Source organism: Paramacrobiotus metropolitanus, unplaced genomic scaffold (genome assembly GCF_019649055.1).
Source record: "Paramacrobiotus metropolitanus isolate TYO unplaced genomic scaffold, Prichtersi_v1.0 Parri_scaffold0000047, whole genome shotgun sequence".
In the NCBI taxonomy this organism is placed as follows: Eukaryota; Metazoa; Tardigrada; class Eutardigrada; order Parachela; family Macrobiotidae; genus Paramacrobiotus; species Paramacrobiotus metropolitanus.
The window spans coordinates 529,412-555,769 of record NW_026570267.1 but is presented as its reverse complement, the minus strand read 5'-3'; the positions used below and the strand labels follow the sequence as shown (position 1 = coordinate 555,769).

Below are 26,358 nucleotides of genomic sequence, written 5' to 3'. Positions count from 1 at the left end.
AGAAATACAATAGCTATAACACAGGTGTAGGCATATGCTTTATTTCATTACCAGCAGTGTTTGATTATATTGTAAATTTGTAGCTACAGAAATACCGGAAGACATTTTGATCCATTCACTGGTTAACATGCGGATAAGGTCATGCAGAGCACAAAATACACATTAGAACACCAAAAAACGTCATTAACATTATATGCAACAAAAATTCAAAAACTCCCATCCAGTTGCAGAATTTTGATCTGTGATGTTCCATTCCGTTTGCATTTGCTCGGCTCTCATCCACTGGCCTGACCGGTATAATCGTAACCAGATTAACCTCAGCCATATATATAAGGAACGCAGAGATCAGTTATTTGACCGTTCATTATGCAAAAACAACAATTTTCTTGGACACGGATGATGGACAAATGGATTGCATGAAGTTTACGCACGACAGAGAAACTCAAGAGTAGAAGGCCAAAACGAGGAATAGTGGAAAATTTCAGGGAGGATCCATCCTCGGCAGAAATTCACGAGTAATGATGCATCCATAAGCAGATCATAGTTAATTCAGGCAGCATTAGGCCATGGCATCCTCCCATCCAGTTGACAATTATTTCGCTTTTCCGGTTCACATTGTGTGGTTGATAATTCCAAAATCATGGAAGATGGTTATGGAAATTAAATAATACAAAACAACAGGAACTAAAAACTTTTGAGAGACTTCTGTTAAAGCTGCATTTTGGCAGTTGGTAGCCACAACGTATAACAAAAAACACAGCTTCTCTGTGTAATAATTGTGATGTGTGTAATCAATACCAAATGAAAAAATTTTAACACCGTTCTGCCTTGAAAAGAGACGGACTTCCGGTTCGAGCCGTTGGTTGGTAATAATACGATGGATCTGCAATTTAAAACTTTTGTTTCATAACTGCGATTACTATCAAACTGACGCTACTGAAAAAAATCAGCATAATTACGTTAGCAAATTTAACTAGTTAATTTGAAAAGGTCACGTTAACTAGCATAGCGTTTCGTACTCAAAATGCCAGTGGACGCTGCCGCATATCGTGCCCATGGGTTATCAGCCGGCGGATATCCTGCGGGTGAATACTGTGTGTATGCGGAAGCCGGGCCATACGAATACTCTGCAAACATTACAACCATGATGTCAGAATATTTGATTAAAAATGTAATCAGAATTAGTATAACAAATAAAAAAGGACCTGTAGGGTAAACAGCGGGAACAGCTCCGTAAGGTGCATGTGCATGTGCAACTGAAGGTGTGCAATAAGCATTCTGGACAGGTTGTAATAAAGTCAGGGTAGCCGCACTGCTTATCGGCATGCTATCCGATAAGCTGGATGTGGCGTTAATTGAGGAATGGGTGGAAAGGTTATGTGTGTAGGAAGAATTAGGATTAAGGTTGCCTAAACATGCAAGCAATCAAACTTAAAACATTTAACATAAAACCTTGCAAACGTAACTGCAGTTCAAATAATATAACAGCATGCAGCATTAAAGTACGGACAGGTGAAAGACACAAGCAAAGACGGGACAGTAACGTAACAACATCCATGACCTTTACGTAGCGGCACTCACCTTGTTGGTAGGCGAGACTTCCGGCCGTGTGGCCATCGAGAAGACCACCTCCTGGTGAAATCACAGACTTCATTTCACCCGCCATGCCGCCTAATGAGCCTAGCGAGCCGCCGCCAAGTGCCGAAAATACGGTTGGTCCGTGATGATGCGAGGACGATGTGTGGGAATACAGTGCTGGATCGGCAGTTGAGGCGCTGTATGCCGGATGCAGAGCGTAACCAACCGATGTTCCATTCACCAGGTTTTCATTTGCTGATTTATGCATATCAGTCGAACATTTATCCGAATACCACAGCTGAAATACACACGAATTTATTATAATTTCATTACTTCACTTGAAAAGATCTACTTTGCTTAAAGTTTTATATATATTCCTTTGGAAATATAAATAAATGCGTTTTAAATCGATAGAAAAATACTGTTAGGCGGATACGAATGGCACATCCGTGGTTGAAGTGGTGATTTACCTGCTGTTGAACGTCCGAAAAGCCGTGTTCACCATTAAACATCGGCCTTTGCTGTCGTTTGGATGTCTCTTCCGCACCGGGTGATGCAGTGGATCCGTTATCCGTAATATCTGCAACATGCTCTTTTATTAATTATGAGAATAAGAGAATTAGTTGCAAAAGTGGACTGGCATACACGAAACGACATGATCTATTTGATGATAAGGAATGGACGTCAATCATAGCGCTATGATATGCGTTTGAAGCATTGACACACCGAACTCAGCGGCGGCCAATTAAATCTTGATCACAGTTAATTTACTAGCGGCATTGCATAGAACCAGATCATATTTCACAGCTGTACTACTATCGGCACAACCAGATCGCAGCCGATAAATGTAAATTCGATCATTTTTCAAAAGTGACCGCTATTTTTCATATTTTAAATTTTGTTCGGCTAACGATCGCGCTGCTACAACCGCAACAAGCAAGCTAAAAGGAAAGCAAATGCTACTGTACAGATGGTTGTTGCGGACCGCGGTACAAAAAGCATACACTTAATATTAATTCCGTTAATACTTTATTCCTGCATGCGTTGAAAAATCGTTAGTGATCTGGTTTATTAGTAGCACGTACCAAAACTTAATAAATTTTTTAAAACTTAAACATTTGATTTAATTACTTAGGTTTAGAGTTTTCACTCAAAAGTCAAGACGACACTGTTTACAAAATTTATGCCATGCAATAGTTATACAAGATGCGGCGTCGCTGTGCAAAAAACATATCAATGTAAATCAATTGTAAAATATGATGCTTCCGAAAGAACATTTGAGTTTACTGGCTTTGTGGCGCGTAGCTGTCGTTGATAATTAGTGTTCCTGTGAATCCTTCTGGGAATTAGTTGACAGCGAATTGTCATGATAATTTTATGACAAAAGATAACGATCATTATTATTTACGATAGTTAAAAGCAGTCATGACTAATATGATTAGCTTTAACGAAAGTTGGGAGTACATATATTTCACTCTATTTCAACATTCATTAGGGTGTCCAGTGGTCACTCTGCTCATCTACAGTATTGACATGGTCAACAACATATTTGCTACTACAATTGAAAAATGTACTCTGTAGTGCCACTTTGGTGGAGTAAGTGGCGTCAGCCACACTGGCACTTGTCGTACTGTTATAACTATTTTTACTGAGTAAGAATTACAGTCAACGTTTTGAAATTGCTTATTTTTTCCATTGGAGGGCTGTATTTCCTTCTTGCTTGTTCCTTTAATAAATTGTTGCTCTTAATGCACTGCAACAAAAAAGTTTTCGCTTTTTGAAGCATTATGCTTTAAGTGTTATGCAGCAGTACAGCAAGTGAAATTTCTCTTAGCTAGTACGAAAAATTATGCAATTTTCTAGATTGGCAATTAAAAAGCTTAAGCATCTGTTTTTATGCGGTGTACATAATAGTACCGATTCGAAGTATTCAAAGCGAAGTCAGATGTTTTAAAAGCCTGATATGACAGACGCGTGCATATCGCAGTCTGTACATGCATTTCCCTGTGGTATACTTTTATCTGTATGATTGTATTTTTGTTTGAGGATATTTGAATTTGTCCGCTCGTCAAAGAGATTGATGGATGCTGCGATTAAAAAGGAAAACAGCGCTGGGGCTGGACGGCAGCAGTTTAAAATCGCTCGATAATCCTTTTAACTGCCCTAGCAAATCTCCTTTCATCAAGGATTGAGCGCCACTGATGACCACATCGAAGCCTGATCGCTTTGTAATACAGTGTTTGCTGTCTATATTTCTGACTCTAATCCGACCTCAGCCGTCAAAGGCATAAGTTACCAACGTTTACACAATCTCATGTCGCGATATGCTTAACCATTTCAAATCTGGAAAATTAATTCAAAAATTGACCCTAATTGCAGACACTCTATATTAGTAAACGACTGAAATGCCACAAAATGCAGATTTCCGCTATACTTAGAAAACTCATTCAAGTAAATCATATGCAGTTTGTAAAAAAATAAAAATAAACCCTGATACAAGTAATGAGTTGATACTGACAAGATATAAATTAACTACGATTTTATAAATTATCTACGATTTTTATTTTTTACGAACTACAAAGCACGTGGAAACGCTAACTTACCATCATTGCGTTTGGAGCGCTTCATACTGGATGGATCCATTCCCAGAATGCCGTTAATCGAATAAGCGGCATTAGCATTTTGCGTTGGCTGATTTCCGCCGAGTGGATTGCCCGAGATTCCCGTGCCCGCCGACTGGGAATGTGCCGTCAGGCCCGGAGTTCCTTGTGGACTTGGCGTACTTAGGTTGGTGTGATGAGATCCGGAATGGAAACCCAAACCACTTCCTTTGGCTTTCTCGGCTGCTTTATTGCGCACGATTCTAAATTTATAAAAAAATCAGATATCGATTTTGAGTAAAATGTCGTAACTCTCACTGGCAAATCCATAAAATAGGCGTTCTATTTTATTTGAAGTGGATTCAATAGAATATAAATCCCTTTGACCGATTTCAAGCGCGCATTAGTATTTTGTGTGACCTTTGCATATATAACGTAATGCCGAAGCATGCACCGGAATATTCTTGGCAGATTTTATCTAGCTTTTGAAACATATATTCCTTTTTTAAACTCTAGATATGAGAGCTAAAAAATTCGTTTTTGCAGATTTAGTTTTCAAAGCTTATGGTCTTATTGCGGATCCACTTTGCGTTTGGTAAGGTATCAGATCAGATTTTCGGCTGGCGACTGTCCTGTGCTAACACATTCACAGTCGGTCACCCGCTGGGTGTTACTGTTTATTCACAAAATCTGTTTATTCAGATCTCGGTGGCGTTTGCCGGGTAAAATGTCCAGTGCGTATATACAAATACACTGCAAAGCATCGTCAGATATGCAGATTTGAGAGGCCGAACGTTGGTTGATCCAATTGAGTTGGGCATTATTTCCGTGCCAGTGCTTCCATTGCACATTAAACCCAACTGATTGATCTTTTTATATAAGCTTCAAGCTGAATTAAAATGAATGATGCGAAAACATAGTGCAAACCGTGAAAAGTCCCGTAAAATCTCAGCCAAAACTGTCACATTCCCTTTTACCCGGACGTCACTCTTTTAGTGTGTAGATAACGCACAGTGCAGTGTGTTTGTATGAAGAAGTGTACAATGCTTGACTAGTACATATTATGACCATTTGTCTCTTTGATTACAGGCTCAATATAACCGATAAACCAACCGTTACGACTTAGAGCTTTTATTATTCACCATCGCCATTAAAAATTTTCAATCTTTGCGTTATGGTTTTTAATGTGAGATTGTACAGTTTTGATATGATAGTGTTTTCTCGCTATCAAGATGGACATTTTCTTTATGATCCGAGCAGTTATAAGAAAATCGCCTATCGACTTTGTTCGTCAAGCATGTACAACACCGCTCAAAAGCGTGTATTTTTTTCGAAAAGTCACGTTGCACTAGTTGGCCTGCTCCTTTTTGACGGTAAGCTCTTCCGTCATTACGGATGCTTTTTTTGCTTTTTTACAATCTCACACAAACATTCCACTGAACAATGCAGCTTGTATTTCTGAATGGGGTTTTATACGTGGGAAAATGAACGGGACGCAGCTCATAAAATAATCACGAGCCAGCATTTGATGTGATGGTTATATTATGTACAGAGCAATACGAGCAATATAACACAGATTGACCTTTGGGGGCGACATTGCGCATACTTCTTTGCAACATTTTCCATACGCTGGTGACACATTTCAAGGTCTGTGCGTATGATTAATTTCGCGGGGTTTGTCAGTTTAATGTGATTAATGAAAAGATATGAAAGGCTAATGAAAGCGTACTGAACCGTCGTCGCGGCTACAATTAAGTGTAGCTGCCGCGTTCAGCACTATGGCATATATACGAGTATATGTATCGATATCAGTTTCTTTGATTTTGCAGCCCAATTGATTAGATACACATACCGATTAATGGAGCTAACGCTGGGAATATTATCTTGATCGCATATCCCATCTGCAAGTAGACGATCCCGAATTTCCCATGCGAACATGGTCGGATTCTGACGTTTATAGTTGGCGATATGTTCCACTACTTTGGGCGTAGCCACTTTCGGCTTTGATCCGCCGATGACACCCGGTCGGATAGATCCCGTTTCATAATATCTGCGCACATACAAATACATATAATACAGAAGCATCAAAAGAAGTATGTTGTCTCTATGATTGACTTCCACTCTATGACATACGCATCAGCATACTATAATGGAAAAAATTTCCCTGTCTTTTACGAACACATTATGACAAAAGCCGGCTAAAGTGTTGACCGACAGAGTCAGCGTCGTCTTCCATTGTTCAATGATACCGGTCGGCATTAGAAAGCAGTTGACTGTTAATTTCCACTGTGTACAAATATCGGAATAGTGCGAATGAGTATATCAATCAACTTATAGGAGAATGCCCTGCCATTATCCCTCTGGGCGATAATTGAATGTCGTATCTTTTTGGAGAATATTTCTCCGGGCATATGTATGTACTGCTCGACACCTTTTCATAAGCGACGAAGTGCGGGTAAAGAAAGTGGTTTTCTTATTTAATGGAGAAAGGGACACCGGATGACTAAATGACTTCCATTCAATCCAGGAGGACGGAATGAAGATGCTTTTCATTTTTCATATAGAAAGGGCAAAATGTTCCGGCATTGTGAAGCGTATAAGACAGATGATGATGTCGTGGTGACAGAGAGAGGCGGCAAAAGTCATACCTGTGGTATTTTATTTCGGGTGTGTAAAGGATGGGCGGAAACAACCGGTGCGCATGTGTTTCCCTTAACGCGTTTCTGCTCAATAGATCTGTGATAATATTCCGCTATCTCTGCCCTAGCCGAAAATTAAGTCCGAAAAATATTTTCCGGTTATTGTTTTGGGTAAAGGAGCATTCATTTACCGGCCCGGCTACTGTGTGTATACAGAAGCGTTTTCGCATTTTATTGTAACAGCGGGGCGCCGCAAGGACAAAGTGCAGTCACTGACGTGTGTGTGTGAATAAATGACTTATAATTCCAAACTGGCACTGGGAGCTAATCGCAATGTTTGTAAATCATATCAAAAACGGATTTACCCGATTATCATCAAAGGCGGACTGCCTTCAAAGCAAATATTATAGACTATGCCTAATCCAGTTAGATGCAATCGCGATATGATCAATTTCACCAACAATGTTGGTGCGGCGCGGTGCTCATGTGTGTTATAGAAATTGCCGCTCGCGACAGTCAATTAAATACAAAAAAGAGAAAAATTATGTCAAATATTTCAAATTGTAATACGACCGCTGCACAGATGTCAGATATACGTTTCTAAAATAAATAAATCGTAAGTTAAGTAAATAAGCAAATAAACAATTACATGCCGATATGCGTTCATCAGTTATTCTTATTATAATAAAAACAAATATTTCTGGCGTTTGAGCCAATTGGTGGAAATTAATTTGGTTGCAAATGAAGAATGTTTTGATACGGTCAAAAACAGAAGCCGCTTAAAGAGATAAAGTATAGTATATTATAAGCAGGCTGCTCTGATCTGCTTGCGTATGTATATGCCAGTATGCAAAAGTTTTGTTCTGTCATGCAGCACGGCATGTGTCCATATCTTGTGCTCTTTTGAGCATCAAACGCCGCACTGTCATCTTCCTTGACAGACAATCTATTCACAGAGCAAGAAAACACATGCAGATATATATTCCCCTCTCTATTCACGCTTTTTACAATTCAATAACAGGCCCGACAACTCCGCTGCCGCTGCAATCTGTCTCTTATATATGTTGCACTACTGTGGCTAAATTTATAAGCGTGTGTCTTATTTAAAAATCAAAAGACTTTTCTGAAGAAGATACCGCGTTGTATTCGGCCGGGCAAAATAGACCTCACTGGCAAATTATCTGACCTTAAATACTGTGCTTATCACACACGCAAACCGACATCACAAAACAAGAGCGTCTTTCATAAGTTTTGACAAATGACCATTGCTTGTTTGCGTGTGATCGTTTCGGATGACAACGTTGCAGAGGGCCAGATATCGGAAGCAAAATGTCAGTTTTAAAACTGGCAAACATAGTGCCTTCAAAACTTATACTCATAGAATAGCGCTTATTTGATAAAGCTAATTAGACTTCGCTGTACACAAACTTACAATTTTGGTACAAGGAAATAACTATCAGCTCAATATATCGCACAACATTAGTTTATCAAATTATTTGTTACTTGATTTGATATTTGTAGAAATATTAACAACGACTTCCTTTACGCATATTTACCGGTTTTTTCGCTACATACCTTCCGAGTATCTTGCTGACGCATCCATGGCTAACCCGCAGTTGACGGGAAATGTCACACGGGCGCACTCCATTATGAGCCAGTTCCACGATCTTTTGCCGCACTCCATCAGGAAGTGGACGTCCATTAACGAACATGCCCCCCAGCTGATTGACTCCGCCATGACCTTAAAGAAATTGATTTGTGTAATACAGTTTTTTTTTTATTTTCCCAATTGAGGATGGCAAACAATCTAAATTTTATTTACTACAGCGACTCTTACAATGAGCTTCAAAAATGAAAATGAAGGCATGCTGCTACTTGTAATTTTCTGTAGACGAAGCAGCGTTGATTGTACGTTACATAACTACGGTTAATCGTTTTTGGATCAACAGCTTGGTGTTCGTATACATATATCGCACTACATGCGACACTTTGGCTTGATAGCAGTTACCTATTTAAAAAGAGAGAATGCAGCTATGTGATTCGGAAATTGCTAGTGTTGTACCCAATAATTAGATAATATTATATTGAGATTAATGTAGGCAAATTGGACAATGCTTTGGCGAAGTAACACCCGTCACACTAGTACTGACCATACGGCAGCCGTTATTCCCATCATGCGCATGCATGCAAGCCATATTGTTCCAGAGCTAAGAACAATCTGTGCGAAAGTGTGAAATCGGTGCGAAAATGACAGTTTGCCACACTGTATGATTTGACACGTTACCTAGTTATTACAGATCGGATGAACTGCGGGAAGCGCATTAAATAACCGACAAGAGTAACTCATGCATAATTGCTTCGCTTCGTAATTACATGGATAATAGCACATCTCCCGAATCAGTACTACTTGCTCCGCATACCGTGTAATCATTAGCTCGAATTAACACACACCAAGGAAATTTTTAAACTTTTCTTTCTTGGTTGGTAGTGCTGCCATTGAGTCACATATTGATTCTTGCAGAATAACCTTTAAACTTTATTGCTTAATTTTATATAAAATAGTTTAAAATTTACAGTGATTGGTGAAAAAAAACTTGTTAAGGTGACTCCAGTCAACAGCATTTCGATTATCATATAAATTTTTCATCTTACTCTGATAAACTAAATATGCATAAAAAGGCATTTATGCTTCTATAATGTTACCAATCCCTAAACAAATCACCATTTTGCATGATGTGTCTATTGTGTGATAATTACCGGTCATAAACATACAATAACTCTTTGTGTGTGACACTTGCGTGGATACATGCTAATGCATATTCTATGTCACATCATATTCAACAGCTATAGGTTGGTGAGGACTTATCTAATAAATTTGGATCAACTTTTAACTGCTTTCACTTACATAAGATCGCAGTTTTAAACATTAAGCCCCACCCGAATGGAACCTCACTTTTGTAAAATACTAACATGTATAAAATTTTATCAAAGCAAGATAATTGCGTATGAGATTAACTATTTGGCATCGGTCATTATGCGTAAATTGAGTTACTGGGTTATATTATGCTGTACGTGACAAATGTCCATAAACCTGGTCAAGGCGGCACAGCAATTGATATGCTACAAATTGTCGTTCAACGCGGAAGCCTTTGTACACAAAGAATCCATAAATAAATAAACACAAATCATCCGACACGTCAACATTTCTTTAGGCTGAGTACACCGGCCCGCCGACCAGGAATACCACGTAAAATCTGTTCATAAAAGTAATATTGCAGATATGGATGTATGTTGGGCATGTCAGCCTTATTAGTCAAATATTATTAACAAAAAAATTCTGTTTGATAATTTTGTTTTACGTTTGCTTAATAATTCTGCAAATTATTAGTCGCGTACGTCTGGACGTCGTCAAATAAATGAAGTGTCAGCATTCGTTAATTACGTTGCCACAATTTCGCATAATACAATTTTTTGGCAAAACATTGTGCAGTTCAACTACTACTTGGCGTGAGTTTTGACTGACCGTTAAGTGCTTAAGCACCAACACTTGCTTCGCGTACGCTGACAATTCTACTGATGCGCACAGCGCACTGTAATTAACGTAAACCACCGGGAAAATACGGGCTCGGTTACAGTGTTGTAGGTTCGTTTAACAAAGCATAACAGGAAAATTGGTTGCCGTCATGTCATGCATCCGCTACGGTTCCTAGGTGCTCTCTTCCAGAACCTTACTTCATAAGCCCCACTCGGTAGGGGAGCCCACATTAGTCGTGGAGCACGCTTCGTACATTAAATGGCCAACACATATACACATATACAGAGACCGGTCATTTGCCCAGCGCAGCGCGTCGTCATGTCCCAGCGCATGTTTAAATACCCATCCTTCACGGCGAAAAAGCCGGCGCTGTCGGCGGATAATTACTCGTGCACACCATACTTATCACATATCATCCCTAACAAAACGCACTGCACTGGAGAGTGTCCACATATGTAATGTCAAATGGTAAAAAGTACCGGAACGGTGAATCTCGGCCGCGGGAGAAAACCACAGAAAACCAGCGCCGAACCGCGCGACCGGCCGCGGAAATCGCTGTCACTGTTCCGCAACCGTAATCCTGTAAAAAGCCCTCTACTATGCGCCCAGTAGCGCAAAGAATAGCGTAGCGCGCGCCACCGCCGCCGACTGCCGAAAGCTAACTAGCCGGACAAAATTATATGCAGAAAATTAATGGACACCACTAAACTGCGCCATGCTGCAACACCTTTCGGGTATTTTCGATACAAGTTAAAATTAACAGATTGGATGCACATGACTTGGCCGCATTATATATAGAGTCTTTTTACCAACTAACAACGGCGCATACGCCAGAAGATCGCGCATAGTGGAGAATTAGGCATGTTTTTCTCCGCAACGCGACAGTGAAGCTGATGATGCATGAAAACTTAACATAATCTGACTTCCCGCTGGTTTAATGCTAACTAAACGGTAGTGGAAAAGCGCCAGCTCTATATTTGCAGCACTTTTGCACTTACTACTTACTCTTACAAGAATAGTATTCCATAACATTGCGATTGTAGCGGTAAGCAGCGGCAGCCGTGGATAAATCCATAAAGGACTGCGTCGCCGATGCTGGATGCGAATGGTAGTGGGAATTCACATTGCCATTGCGTACACCCGGACACAAACTCATGGTGCGCGATCTATTTAATGTTGAAGAGAAAAAAAGGAGAAAAAACCGGGTAGTGTTACGAAAACCTTCTCTGGCAGTAAAAAGAAATGTAGAGTCTTGAGTTGCCGGTTGATGTGCAAGTGGAAAAGTGAATGTGACGTCCGCGATCAATCGGTCAATTCCACAAATAAAAACGGAATAATTTACCGGATGAATCGTGTATGGTTAAGGCTCCCAGCAAGAAATCTCCATTCACCATATTCGAACGGAAAGTGCTTGCTGTGCGAGACGGATTGTTTTCCTGCTGCTATGCCAGCACACCCTATGCACTCGCTCGCTGGCTGTATGAGTAAAGGTCACCAACTTGTACTATGGGCTATTTATTTCAACCTGACGCTACAAATGCGCATATAAAACATTTTCACACAGTAAAACCCAACCGTGTTTCACAGGCACACTGCTCATTAATGGATGGAGATCGCCGTCAAGTCTACAGGGATCGCCGAACGCAGTGTGTACAGTGTGTACATTAAGAGCAGTCTCTCTGACTGACGACTGATTTTTGATATTATTGGCATTTGGGACTTGCTTCTGATTGGCTGTGCACGCTAAACAAGATATCGCCGTCACTCTCTGCATTTATACGCCGGTATGTGTGCAGTGTGTATGTATGCCTGACAGAAATGAAGTCAGGATACACTTATAATACAAGCGTGGGTAAGATTTGGTTAGCGTACTAATAAATCATTTCATTCATCCCTACCATTAATATCAAAGATAAACCACTCCAATTTTCTCTGGCCGGCCAAATGCGGACAATTTTAAAACTATATCTGTGCAAATAAGTTATGACTTTCCTTACTACATACAGACGTAATAAGCAGTGTTTAAGGATTGGATCATAAATCAAGTGGAACCGAAATGGTTGCCTTGATGATAAATTATTATCGGTCAGTAGAATCCAAACTAAACTCTGTACGTTGTACCCCGAATAACCCGATTGTGGTTAGCATTAAGTCTGCATATTATCCAAACGACTTTAATTGTATACACTATACAATAACTACTAATGGAATATTTTTTTGCAGTATGCAGCATTAATAGTCATTAATAGTATGATCAATCGTATAATAACCCAGGAGTACGAGCAAAAATTAACGGCAAAGAAGATAGTTTTGTCTGCAAATTTAATATGTGCAATTACACACACTTCACGGTTATGGATATTTACAGTTGTACAAGTTGTAAGCAATGGCGGCTGCAATGTTAAGCGCTGCGGTAGTGCGCTTCAGCTTGCGGTGTATTGAAGTTCAGCATGTGGTGTGTTTGGGAACGGTCGTATGCGCTGCCGGCCCGCGTCGTTCCTCTATTCCGACTGGTTACGGAAGAACATTGCTCAACTTCCGATTACGCCCAACTGTGCTTCCGATTACAAATCGCTCTCTACATCCATATTTTAGTGGAGACCGCTGGGATAGTAATTAAAACCTCCTCAACACATTATTCCAATACAGTAATCCGCATCATCGTTCGGAAATATGTTTGATCCCATGGGATGCACTAGCATTTCCTTCATACAACTCATTCTACATTGTACTTCGTATATGTTCGCTTTTGTCAGGGTCGCGTGGATGGTGTGGCGTTTATGCTTTATCGGAAATTGTTCATAATTAGATCTGTGATCGAGCTCACAATCGCATAATACAGGACTGACATTTTACGAGGGCCATTGTTTTGATTTATATGTATAACTGTGTAAGTATAGCAGATTTGCTTTTGTTATTATTCTCATAGTTATCTAATTTACCTTCACTATTCTGATTCTTTAAAGTTTGTTCGCTGACTGGACAACTCTTGACTCTCGGGTAAACTCGAACATCACAATTTCGTTGGTCATTAGAACCATTCGTTGATGTCGCAAGCTGCAGCACAGAAGCCAGTTGCTATTTTTGTCGGTGTAGACAGATGTCTGTTCGCAAATGAACTCAACACCATTAAAAAGAAGTGGATAAACTGCTGAATGGCTGTTCTTTGTCTCGCGCGCTGAGGTTCATTATCGCAATCACTAATGATCACAAATGGTCTTCCCATTCATTTTCTTATGCCATGAGTCTTACGTAGGGCAAATGAGGACAAGTTGTTAATAGGATACCAATACCATGTTCATAATATGTGAATTTAATCATGTAGCCATACACATGCCGCTCGGCTCAGGTTACCGTACCAGCCGACACAGGTTATCACTTGTCAATGGAAGAAATCTCAGTTTCCCTTTGCTACCGTTGCACCATACCGCCTGTGATTCACACTGTGCGGACATCCGGAAATTTTGTAAAGGTCTCCCAGAATTTTTGATTAAAAGTAAATTACTAACAATGTAATTATTAAATCATTGACAAAGCTGTAAATCCGCTCAGTTATTTCCTTGTTTCTTCATGGCATCATTACTATAAAATTCGAGAATATTGTCAAATAAATATTTCTTCAATTCTGGACTGTAGCATCTTATAATATAAAATCGCTAACCTTAACGCACCGGACAGGTGAAAGAAAGAAAACCGGCTTTTAGAAAGTACACATTGCATTTACAATGCCGCATTTGACCAGCGCGAAATCGATCGGCAGCATCGCATCCGTATCTTGTCAGATTGGTCAGTGGTAATAATGCTATTTACACAGCTTGGCTAAGAGCGGATATTGTTAATTTGCTACCAGTAAAACCAACAGAGCTGGTAGAAAACCGGTTTGTTTCTCCTTGAGGTTTTTTTCTCGCTCTGCGAGTGGCTGGTGCGACATGTTTATCTTGCACCACATCGTTCAACTCTCCGTTTCAGCTGGCTTAAATGCCGCTGCTAAATGAATATATGCGGTAGCTATGCTTTGAGTGTGTGTAACTGTTAAAGATATATTGTACGAACACCATCTTTCGCACCGGATCTCGGGAGGCAAAAAAATGTCAAATTAGCCGTTTGAAAACGTGTTCACATCGGTATGGCACTAAGAGTTTCTAATTCGTCTGCACAATTTGCAGAATACCGCGCTCGTCCTACGCAGTGAACGTATCTTCCGATCCCTGGTACACACGTGGACGGACATACCACGCCTAACGCCTGCGCTAAGAGAACATGGAAGTACTGAAAGCCTGGTTGACTATTTTTTGTAATTTACGGTCTGACCATTAAAACAGTAATAAGTTTTCTGCACAGGGCATACTTCGCTGATAATCATGTAAATGCTAAATATCAATAGCTGAAGTATATACTATACCGTGCTGCGAACCTTAATTAATGCATGCCGGTGCAACTTACATTAAATTTTCAATAGCGTAAAAATCTGAGATGAAGTTAATCAATTTCGTTGTAATGTTCAAATTATACTGACAGTAATGTAATATTATAAGGGAAAGTTTCGTAGTGGAATATATATTTCGAGATTCATGGCAGCTGCACCGCAAGCTGACCGGAAACACTTTGTCAAAATGTATGAAAGAACAAAGACGTTCCGCTGCATGAAACCTATACCGGCATCTCTGTGTAATGGCAGACTTGGCCACAAATCTTCTGTTCAGCTTCATTAATACCAAATATGAAACCGTGCATTTCTCTGTATTAGACCATTTTATTGGTTGTTATCAGATTCTGTCAGCAAAATATCTGCTAAATGGCGCCAACATTTCAGAATTTTTGGAGAAAATTTTGAATTTTTGAAGCTTTATTTCCGGAAAAGCAACGTAAAACAAATGTTATAATAATATATAATAATATAATAATAGTAAAAAGGTAATAATAATAATAAGGTAAAGTCTGAAAAATATGAAGCTCTAGAATATGTCGGTTTAACCTCGAATAAGTTTTTCCCACTTGTTGGCGGTCAGCGTATTGCTGAAAAATTAGCACGGGATTATTTGGCGACAAACAAAAGTAGCTGACTGGTAGAAGTGAGATCTGTGCCAAAGTATTATGCGCGATATTCCATCGGCGTTAACTTCTTGGTCAACAGAAACACGCAATAAAAACCTGTACGAACAAGACATAACTCTGCAAGTCACCTCACCTGCAACCGCAAAACAACTATGCTGTGCTGAGCGGATGAGATTCGTTGCAACCTTTCACAATAATAATTTTAACAAGGTTCCGTCAAGGCCGTTTGCCGACAATTTACCACCTTTTGCCGGGAGGGCAAACTAATTTCCCTGGTTCCTGACACCACATTCTCTTAAACACTATATCACAACATGTTTTCAAAAAATCGTATTCATATTTTCAGAACATTAAATAAAAAATCATTAACAAACTTTATAAACAAATTTTTTATTCAAATTAAGCCCAAATACCGGCTTACGCATTCTTCGAAATCCATGTTCTCGCAAACATATATTATTTATACTCACTCCATTTGCGACAACACATTGTTCACAATTCTAAAAGAGTGCATACCAACTGCAAACAATCTCTAATATAAACCTAGAACTCTGTAGCAAAATTAAAACTGGGCTGCTCATAACTTGAAAGAGAGGCATACAGAGGTACACTTCAATCCGCGCATATGAAACAGCTGATCAGTAACATCGTGCACCTAATAAAGGTCTTCAGGTAAGAATGCGAATAAATGCTTTATGTACTGTAATGGTACGTCATTCGACAATACGTCTACGATACCCTAGAAAAGCGGTGTCTAATTCGTATCGTTTCATATTGTTATCATTAATGGTATTTATTATACTGCGAAAGAATTTTGCCGGAGAACATTGATTAACACAATAAGGCGCCGAACGACATGAATACAAAACATTTTAAAATTTAAAAGGTACATGCTACGATTTAAATACGGCTGCAACTACACTGATCAAAGTATATCGCTAAACAATTTCTATTTAGTCATAGGTAGACCAAAGATGTTAACTCGCGCGAATCGGTGTAAAAAAAGAACACAATATACATGCTACTTCCGAAATCAGAAAAATAATTTCACTAAAATATGTAACATAGAAGCAAAAAATTCATTTTTAAGGCCTGCAGTAAGTTGCTCCCGCAGGCTTATAATTATATTCTACAAGATAAGTTTAATAAAAAGGGCTTTATTTTTACTGGCTGAGAATTCCAGATAATACACCCAACCCGAGCGGCACATACTGGATACGTTATGCAAAACCTATTCTAACCAGTTGTAGTGTAAAACCGGTATCAAAGGCAGCGAACAGTCAGCAGCGATTATGCCGACCTATCGACGCCGATCGCACGGCTTTCATTCTGACTTTGAATACTTAATACATATCGCACAGGGAGCGTAAACTTAATAAAATGTAATCGTTTCCTGTCTATTCAATGGATTATTATCGTCTGTAAACTTTAAAGCATCCCGTATAGTACTTAGTGGACTGCATCAAGATATAGGTACAGAGGGGATAGGTCTAATTAGGATGAGAAGTCAAGGTGAAATTGTACAAGTCACAATCATTCTCAACTGTTAGCCAGTGGATGCCACACTTTCTCGTATGAATTTTAAAATTTTCTCAATAACACACCCAAAAGTCGCTGGGCCAGTATCGGTCTAGTAGATCACATAATTTGTGATGTAGCGGACGGTTCCCATGAGAGAATCACACCCAAAAGTCACTCTGTGAGCGGAAGTGCCGAGTTAGAGGCAAATTTATTGTTCTCATCGTTACATTATTATGTAGAGTACGAAGATTAAACTACAATTCATTAAGTCTGTACAAGCAGTAATTTTATATCAAATACGCAATAAACCCTGTTTTGCTATACATGGCGCATATATTTCTCAGCATTGAGCAGAATATTGGAAAACCAGGTTAGACTACTCATAGTAATTCAAAAGTTGTAACAAAGTTTTCATCCGGTTTTTAAGATGCACAACATATGCGGCAAAATATCCATTGCGACAGGGTTTTTATATTCTGTTTCCGCGCCGACTTCGTTGCGCACTGCTGAACAAAATGATCATTTTCTGAAGGGCAATAACACAATGACGATCACGGAGGCCGTGTAAAAACATCTTGTTATGGTGAACAAATGGTGCAGAACTCTTGCAGCAAACAGCAAAGCGGTGTTTTATTTTCCCTGTGTGCTACGTCGGACCGCTGTACATAAGAGAGCGGGGTAGCTCTAACCAAATTTGAAACAGAGCTTCTTAACAACTGCACTACCCAATCACTATACACCGATGCCACGCTTCCACTTTTTTACGCATCGTTTTTGAAGGTGGCAAGCCATGCGAGTTGACGATCTTAGCTGAGACATGTTACTGTCTTGTTGTCAGCCCGGTCAGATGGTTTTTCCGACGCTTAAACGGCTCTTGCCAGTACCACGCACAAAAAGTTCGAAAACTTTTCGTTCCTGCGCAAGTTGATGACCTTACCAGAGCACCATGGCGAGACAATTAATCAAATCCTTGTAGGCATAATTTTCCGATCAAATTCATAACTTAATAAATATGAACATGTTCAAAACCGATAAAGACGCATTTCATTAAACGTATAATTTCACCGCGTAGGTGTAACATGCAGGTATCATCAAAACATTACGCCACAAATAATTTTTTGAAAACTACAGCAATCTACAAAGCAACCTGTTGATTCATAATAATTCAAAATTTATTAAACAAATTAGAATAATTCATCATTCACAATTCGATTCATAATAATTCAAATTTATTTCAAAATTTATTCGATTTTAATTTTGCCTTATCAACATGTAGTACAATACGGTATTTAAAAGTATTTATATGTATACGCTTTATGCGACACTTAAACAGTGTGTTCTGTTCGATCACAGAAAATAATACGCAAAGAAATTCTGCCAGTAGTTTTTATGTCAAAATCTAAAACGTTAAATGCGAACATGCACTTGACAAGTATTTTTATTGCACGCGATTTACAACGTTAGAATCATAAACCACATACGGGTAGCGTTTGCAAGAAACACCGATAGCTCTCGAGGTCATAGACCAATGGCTCAATCCACAACAGTAGTATAGCCGTTTAAGCATACAATGTGGTTACAAACATCCGATTTTTCTCAAGGAAATGCGACCAAGAAACAACAAATTTGTTTGTATCTACAGCTTTTAACATTCAACCGCCTAAATAACCTCCCGGTACTCTGAAAAAACTCAATATTCATTTAAGGTTAACGCCTCAACCGGTGCGAACGCCAAGCATACGAAATCTCGGGGAAACCACGTTAAGTGAACTTAAGTCACCCAACATTGCGCATGATTATGTACAGGTACAGTACACACCAACACTGATAGCTGCTGATTTGGCAATCAAATAAACCAGTGTGAATTAAATATATCAAACTCTATAGATTGACGTACTAACTACTAAACTAATGACAGGGTTTAGCCTGCTTACCCTAGGTATTCTGCCCAACAGCCCAAGTTAGAATCACTTGATTTAATGTGATAAATACTGTGATATCTAAATGTTGTAAATGAAGAAAGGCGCGGCTGCGGATAACGCGTTTTCATATACAGTAATTATGATTTCTAAATTTCTTTATTGCAGCTGATGCGCATGAAATAAATTAAGATGCGTAATGCGTACAAAGCGCCATAAGCTTTTCCGCTCATATCGTAGTTACAGAGTATAAACAATTTTAATTTGTCAAGTGCGAAACTGCACAGCATAGCGGCATACCGCAGTGGCTTCCTCGGAAGCCGCGAAAACTGTCAATCTAGCCTTCTGTGGAAACGTCACATTTGTTAAAGTAAATACTGATTATGACGACTTGAAAACTCAATTTGTATTCAGTACTTAGATAAATTGTACAAGGATCGGAAAACCAATACAACATCCACACCGGTTAATAATCGGCTATCGAAACCGGCCGGTTAAACCTGTTACCTGTCATGTCGTACTTTTTGATCAGAATGCCGCACGGTAAACGACTATACAGCCGCGACTGCATGGCGGGAAATCAATAATTCTAAAGGCCACATTCAACACCTTTTAAATTGATTTAATATCAAAATCCGTGTGACGGTAGATGTTGGGTGGTTGGATACGTTTACCTGGGACATTTTTATATGCGCTGCACCTAGCGCCTGCTGATCATGTCTCATGTCAATTTATAAATTGTCCAATAAGTGGATACCCGCCGTGTAGTAAATCTGTTACAATTTACAGTTTGCTTAAGCCTGCTGATGGAACGAAGCTGACCACAGTGTACAATATTTATCGCTAAAACCGGTATACGAGGCAGAATTGTGGGGGTCTGACATTTTCCTTCAAAATTATTTAGATTCAGGCATTTATGGCAATTTACACTTTTGACAAAAACGCCCCAGTAGGCATTCTAGAGATGGGGCAAGTGGAAAATTCATGAGAATATTATTTCGGCTGTAGACGATGGCATATATACGCTGACAATGCCTTATACACCGTCTTGCAATTATCTTCGAAAAGCTAATACCGCGCACAGCCTATACATCTCCGTGTGCCAGAAAATTTACAAATCTGAGGCTGGAACTCGTTGTGCAGTTTCCCCCGCGGCATTGCAGTGCAAACTGGCGATCGATTCCAAAAGAGAAATTTGTTGGGTATGGTGTTTAATAATCATCAAACTTTCAAATCAGCCATCTGGTCATCAGCCTTAAAAACTGATTCGAAAACGTATTAGCGGTGACAAGAGGTGCCGAGTAGAAAATGCAGAAAAAATCTTGGCTTTTGTCACAGATATCACGAGGTCCTATATGACTTGTAACGATTTAATATGGAAGTATATGAGCAGCAGTGCTAGAAAAGTATTCGTTTATTCTGTTTTTGCACCGGAGAAAACAATCTCACGAACACTGTGAACTCTTACGCAGAATTATCTACAACAAAATTACATAAACGAATCATGGCGCAATATATTCATGCACAGCTGTGCACACGCAATGTAACTGTACTAATCGAATCCAAATTAAAGACTGCAATGCATAATTAATCATGATATACATACAGTATAGGTACAATATATTAATTTCAAAAAAATATATCGGTAATATCAGCTGTTGTCCACACGTTAACTGTCAACACAATGATAAGACTTGACAGCTAAAGATTTTACGCTTTTTATTAAACGAGAAACAAAATAAGAGTATATGCAAAACTATGTATAAGTATACGTAGTTATGTTCATCGTAACTTACCTTACATGCAAATTGCATGCACATGGATATGCCGTGAGCGGGACGTAATCGCTTAACTATGTAACGGACACTGGTCGTTAAAAAATATGAAACATTAATCCCATATTTGTATGAAAAATTATGGCGTTATTGCGTTGCCTATTCCCCAACAGCTGAACTTTCTAAAACTTAGCTGAGACTTATGTCGAATAAGACAAACTTGCCTGCTAGCTCGACTGCCATTAAATGGTTAAAGAATTCTTGCGCTTGACTGCAAAACCTTAACTATATCGCTATGATAAATAACAATAACAAAACTTTTCCATGCCTAACGCTGATGATAAACTCGACTGGTGGAGCAAGGCAGCGCACCCGAAAGCTACTTGCTTCCATGAGAAACCACGCGAGAAATAATTTGTTTGTTTGAATTATTGAACATTCTGAAAAAGAAACCACGGCTCTATTCATCTACGGCTCATCACATATACCCCGAGCGAAACGTTATTTTTTCACAAACACAACAAATGCTTTTACAATTAGTATATCTATAACGCTCATAATGATCTTGTGCCAAAACGTATAATCTGTAGGTGAAACTTAACGGCTTTCGTATTAAACAGCAGACTTACGTTTCTTTTTCGAGCTTCCGCCGCCGCCATTTCCTCCCACATCTTCCTGCATATGCGGCTGCATCGGTCCAGCACTTAAATCCATTTGCACCATTAGTCAGCAGAATCTTTGTGGATAGCGGTATAACGTGGCTGACGCGATGATTAGCCCGAAAGGTCACGCTCTAATCACTTGGCTGCCCGTTCAATAAGGCACAATCTTCTTTTCCGTCAACCACAAAATGAGGTTATGCGTAGCCAATAGCTATTCGGAGATCTGTACGAAAAGAGTTATGGATAGATAAGCATAATCATCTGGCATGAAAAAGCACACGGAAGAATGGAGACTCGATTGACCAAAGGATTTGTGCAGCGCGCGCGGTGCTTAGCGTTGCGACATCACCGAACGCAGTGCGAACATCTTTCTGTTAACGGTGTCTTCGTGCTTACAGTCATAGAACTTTAAAAATCGGCCGAGTGAGTAAATGTAGATCAAAGTCTTAATGCAGGTATAGTGTGCGGTATGGCGTTTCCGTCGACTGACGATACTGGCTACAAGGTAAAAGGTAAATATGCAGCGTAAACGCCCCGGGCGCTGTTTTAAAAGTACAATATTCAATACCCGGCAATGACGAACCCCGAATCGTCTATCTTCGCCGTATATACCTGCGCATATGCGCCGAGTATGCCGGCACGTACACCACCAACAACCTGACAAGCCGTGAGATTGGCGGTAATTTTACAGGTTGACGAAGTTTTCAGTTCACGGCGTCGGAAATTGCTTGTCTATGTCTGTGGCTTGCAGATCAGCTTATAACCTGTTGCAATTCATACATTTATAATATCGTCCATGCGCCGTCTTCTCGTTACATCCTTTCTCTAACATCTCGCATATACATGTGTTAATATCAAGAATTATATCAAAGAGGTTATACTGGTACCTAAAGTGATCTTGAATGTGCCGGCAAGCGAATCGCCTGTTCTCACTCGATAACATTAGCCGTCGCAAGGAACAACTATTAAACCATAATGGTCCATTGAAAAATCGGGTCAGAACCTTTTACACCTATGCACTATATTGCCGCCATCGATCTACTTGTTGAATAATGTGCAAACTCGCACGACATGCTTTTTAAGTGTATACACACACATAGAAATATACCTGTATTATATTGTAAGCACGCACACAGCAAACTGGGTGCAACTTGTTGCCGGTAAGTAATATTAAGCCATAAAATTCTGCATTAATCTCGTACAGCGGCAAATTACCCATTCAAACGGCCAAAGAGATAAATGTCACCATAGAATTTTGCTTACAATGTGAATTTTACGTTCGCGGATTTTATAACCAACGAGACAAATGGGAAAATAGTTGTGTACATGACAAACACTTGCAAGTGTTTGCTTGTACTACTGTAGGAATTACTGTTGCCCTATATATGTAGGCAACTTTTGCAGTAAACAAAAATACCTCGAAGTACCTATAGCTACTCAGTAGGTATATTTTTATTATGTTTTTTTTACGGACGCAGCCAGTATACCTGTGTCAACACCAGAATGCCTAAATGGTACAAAGTACTACAAATAGCTCCATCGAAAGATTTTCATTATTTAGATGCAATTATTAAAAGTAATTTCTGGTACGGAGTTTGGTCGTCAACGTTTCGCGAATTGATTATAGAAACATGTTAATGTTTTTTAAGGTAAAAACATTGATTTGTTGTGTAGGTTTCCAGAACATGAAAGTGTTCATAGCACATGTACACGTGTAAAAGACACCGTTCTATGAGTAGGAGTAGACTATAAATAGACTTACAGATACATAAATATGCGTATTTTTTACTAATAAAGTAGTAACAATATATGCATATTTATATAATTTTGTTTTCCTACAAACTGTTACAAGGACGTAGGCTAACGGTTAACCACTTTCCTAGTTTGTAAATCGTTTTGTAAAATCTTGCGAAAAGAATTATATGGTTATCATTTAACCCTGAGAACAAAGAGATCAGCACCAGCACAACGCCTCAGCGCACAAACTGGAATTTTAAAGCTGGAGGGTGATAGCCGCCTGTATAACAACCATGGCTGGATAATATTGTGCGAACATTTGTGAACAGTGCCGCGATGTACCACCTCCTTCATAATTATCTGTTGAACTTAACATTTGCAAAACTGTTTCTCAAGACGACCAAGCACCGGGCATAGCAATACACACCGGCCAATGCGTTTCTCAAGGTGGCATTATATGAAAAGAATAATAGATACCTCATCATAATCTCTACGTCTCTAGATGCACCACAGACAAGACTCATGTCAGATTTGTAGCCCACTTTGCTTACGACCGTGAATAGAGTGTGGCTCGCATCTTTGCAGTACAGTACAATATACTTTATTATCAAAGATGAGAGTGTAGTGCACATTAATTATAAACTTGGCTTGAAGCATCTTGTACATGCCGTGCGACTCATGAAATACAGATATTGTAAAAAGTGTCAGAAACGGCATAGACAAAGCATCGGTGCCGTTCTGTACCTGGTCTGATGATGAGCCAGTGCATCCTACACAGCATTACAGACACATACATGTATCGCGGTTAAACCCGGTGTGACCCTTGCACAATGATGCCCATTCTTATTCACATGTACGACAATAGAGTATTGTTAATTCCATTTTGATAAAGCTAGAAGCTACTAAGAATGCGCTACATCTATACAATCTAAAATTCACAATCCACATTTGCACTTAAGATGGCTTCCCAGTGTGCTTGAATATCTCCTACATCGTACATGACAAATAAATTGTCAATGTTTTCAAGGACATCATTTGAGCTACAAGGAATGCGCGCGGACACTACAGGTAGATGCGCATTATATGCATAATACTATTCCTAATTATACAGGAAATGTTTATACGCGGTACGGAATTGTGTGGAATGTGTTCATTGAAGTCAAGATAAAAACAGTCAAACGATGCATATTCATTAAATCTAATAGTTTTCTAAGATGTAGATTTATAATTTCAACTCAATGATTATTTCGTTTTGTTGGAACTGGTGATTACTAATTAATACTGTACGCATAAAAAACCGGTAGTTTTTAGCATATTTAAATGTTACGCAGTTGTGCTTTCAAGGACGCGTTAAATTAACAATATGCTAATTATTTTAAAATTTCTTAAGTTCAATTAAGGAACAACGTCGACGTGCTACAGACATAATTCATAATGGAGCAAGATATATATATACGGGTATTATACACATGGCTTGATTCATGGATATCTTTAGCGTGGCTGTAATTTGTATTTTATTCACCGCATAAAGCGCTACAATCAAGCGAGACTAAATATACCTTAATTGAGCATGGCACACAGCGTCAATCATACTGTGAAATATGACCATACACAGTAATTATTCGCCACTTCGTCCACCTTAACAAGCCAATAAGTCATCGGACACATCTAACATAAGACTGATTACAGTGTAATAATGCTGTAGCGATTGCAGCATCATGCAAACAATAATCTTACTATCGTGGGAAATTGTCGCGGAATATACTATCCAATAAAACTCGATAGTTTCGTTACCCCGCGCCGGTTACTGGTGCCGGAACCTTTTGTATCTGTATCAAGTATCTATCTGCAACTATCTTATTCACTGGTAGAGAGCTATTTTCGTAGTTCAAAATAGTAACGTTATAAAATCTGAAACACGTGCACTGCTTTGCAGTCCACAGAATCTATGATGCTTGCGTTTTTTGCGCAAGGACGAACATTTTTTCGTCTAAATTTTTTTAGTTTGATACCGGCAAACACATCCGGCAAACGCATACTTCGATGTCGATGTATTGTGTAGGTGCCCAAAATGCAAAAAACGTTAAAGAATATTTACTGTACCAAAATTCTGTTACGAATTGCTGATCCAGGCAGGAATAGACTTGACGACTTGGATATATGAAATGCCAATAAATTGCTTCTACCATTTTGATCAACCATCGGTTGTACGCGTACTGTGCGCACGCATATGTACGAATCAGATCATCACAATTGGATTCTCCAATCAGATCATCACAATTGGATTGGATCATCACAATTCTCCAGTTGATTGTTCTGTGGTGTAATTACAGGTTTCCATAAGATTAAAATTGTATAACTTGTACTTATTACTTCATAATCCCTGCCACTGTACAAGATCTTAGTATGGGAAACATATTTTGTTTATTTTTGTTTGTTGTAACTGTCGTTAAACTTTGCTCTTTCTGAAACTGAAAGATGTGCGTTTTTGTGCAAACAAATAAACCAATAAACGCACCTTTCTCCGTTTACACCTGAACGGTTTTATTATCGCCTTATTCGTTAAAGGTGCTGCCAAGTATGGAAGAATCTTTTCTTGATCATATATGAAACTTGTTACGAGTCCAAACGCTTCCCTATAAAAATTGTTAGTGGCATGATAGCACGTTTTTTATATCTAGCTAAAAAAATTAAATTATCAATGCCCTAGGCACATATATCCGATTTTACCATAGCGCAAAATTAAAACAATGTGCATAGGAAATTAGGACGGATAATTGCGTTGGTAGTGGTACTGCAAAGATATATTAGCGCACTTTCTTTTTTGTAATAAGTTTTCGTAACTATGATTTTCTTTTGCCTAACAAAGAGGGCAAGAGGATATGCAAAATTGCACCAGACAGAAAAGCATAGTCATCTGTAAAAACTAGAATAAAAAGTTAATGTTTTCCAGAATTATTATCACAAATTCTGTTACATGCACATATATATATATAAGGAACACATGCTACAGGCCTACAGCAGGTTGAGAAAACCATCGTGTGTTCCCTATTTTACGTAATTGCGTGCCCTGGAAACTACCAATACTGTACGTCTAAAACAAGTTACCGTTGTGACAATTTTTCTGTGCGAGTGCATTTACCATTAGTGTAAACTGGAAATTAACATCGAAAAATCTACAATAATGTCTTTGTCACTCAAATACTTACTTAAACATTTGATGGTGTAAAAGTATAATGTCCGTTAGGATCTTCAATCTCTAAATCAATAGCGAGTCAGCGACTAACGAACAGCAGCTGACAGAAACGATATATAACAACTTATAAAGCGATAGGTG

General features: G+C 39.0%; 1 protein-coding gene across 8 annotated transcripts; it reads right to left on the bottom strand.

The window, feature by feature from the left end:
* Positions 1 to 31: 31 nt before the first annotated feature.
* Positions 32 to 26,358, bottom strand: LOC129591581 (paired box protein Pax-5-like). Of its 8 annotated transcripts, none has more exons than XM_055487270.1 (10): positions 26,231 to 26,358; positions 21,252 to 21,507; positions 8,393 to 8,558; positions 6,031 to 6,228; positions 4,182 to 4,441; positions 2,049 to 2,158; positions 1,582 to 1,876; positions 1,206 to 1,409; positions 1,020 to 1,127; positions 32 to 883 (listed from the first exon to the last, which is right to left on the bottom strand). In XM_055487270.1, the coding sequence occupies exons 2-10, from the start codon at positions 21,343 to 21,345 to the stop codon at positions 813 to 815; spliced, it is 1,506 nt and encodes a 501-aa protein (XP_055343245.1). In that variant the 5' UTR covers positions 21,346 to 21,507; positions 26,231 to 26,358; the 3' UTR covers positions 32 to 812. The 8 variants fall into 8 exon arrangements, with proteins under 8 accessions (XP_055343245.1, XP_055343247.1, XP_055343246.1 ...); XM_055487272.1 differs by lacking the exon at positions 26,231 to 26,358 and adding an exon at positions 25,125 to 25,135; XM_055487271.1 differs by lacking the exon at positions 26,231 to 26,358 and adding an exon at positions 22,172 to 22,305.

Bases quoted from the DNA above. Each gene is read 5' to 3' on its own strand.
- LOC129591581 (XM_055487268.1), bottom strand. From the start codon at position 11,508: ATGAGTTTGTGTCCGGGTGTACGCAATGGCAATGTGAATTCCCACTAC. The intron at 8,559-11,357 runs GTAAGTAGTAAG...AATTTCTTTAAG, and splicing joins GGAATACTATTCTTGTAAGA to GTCATGGCGGAGTCAATCAG. The intron at 884-1,019 runs GTACGAAACGCT...TTTAAATTGCAG, and splicing joins AGCGTCCACTGGCATTTTGA to ATCCATCGTATTATTACCAA.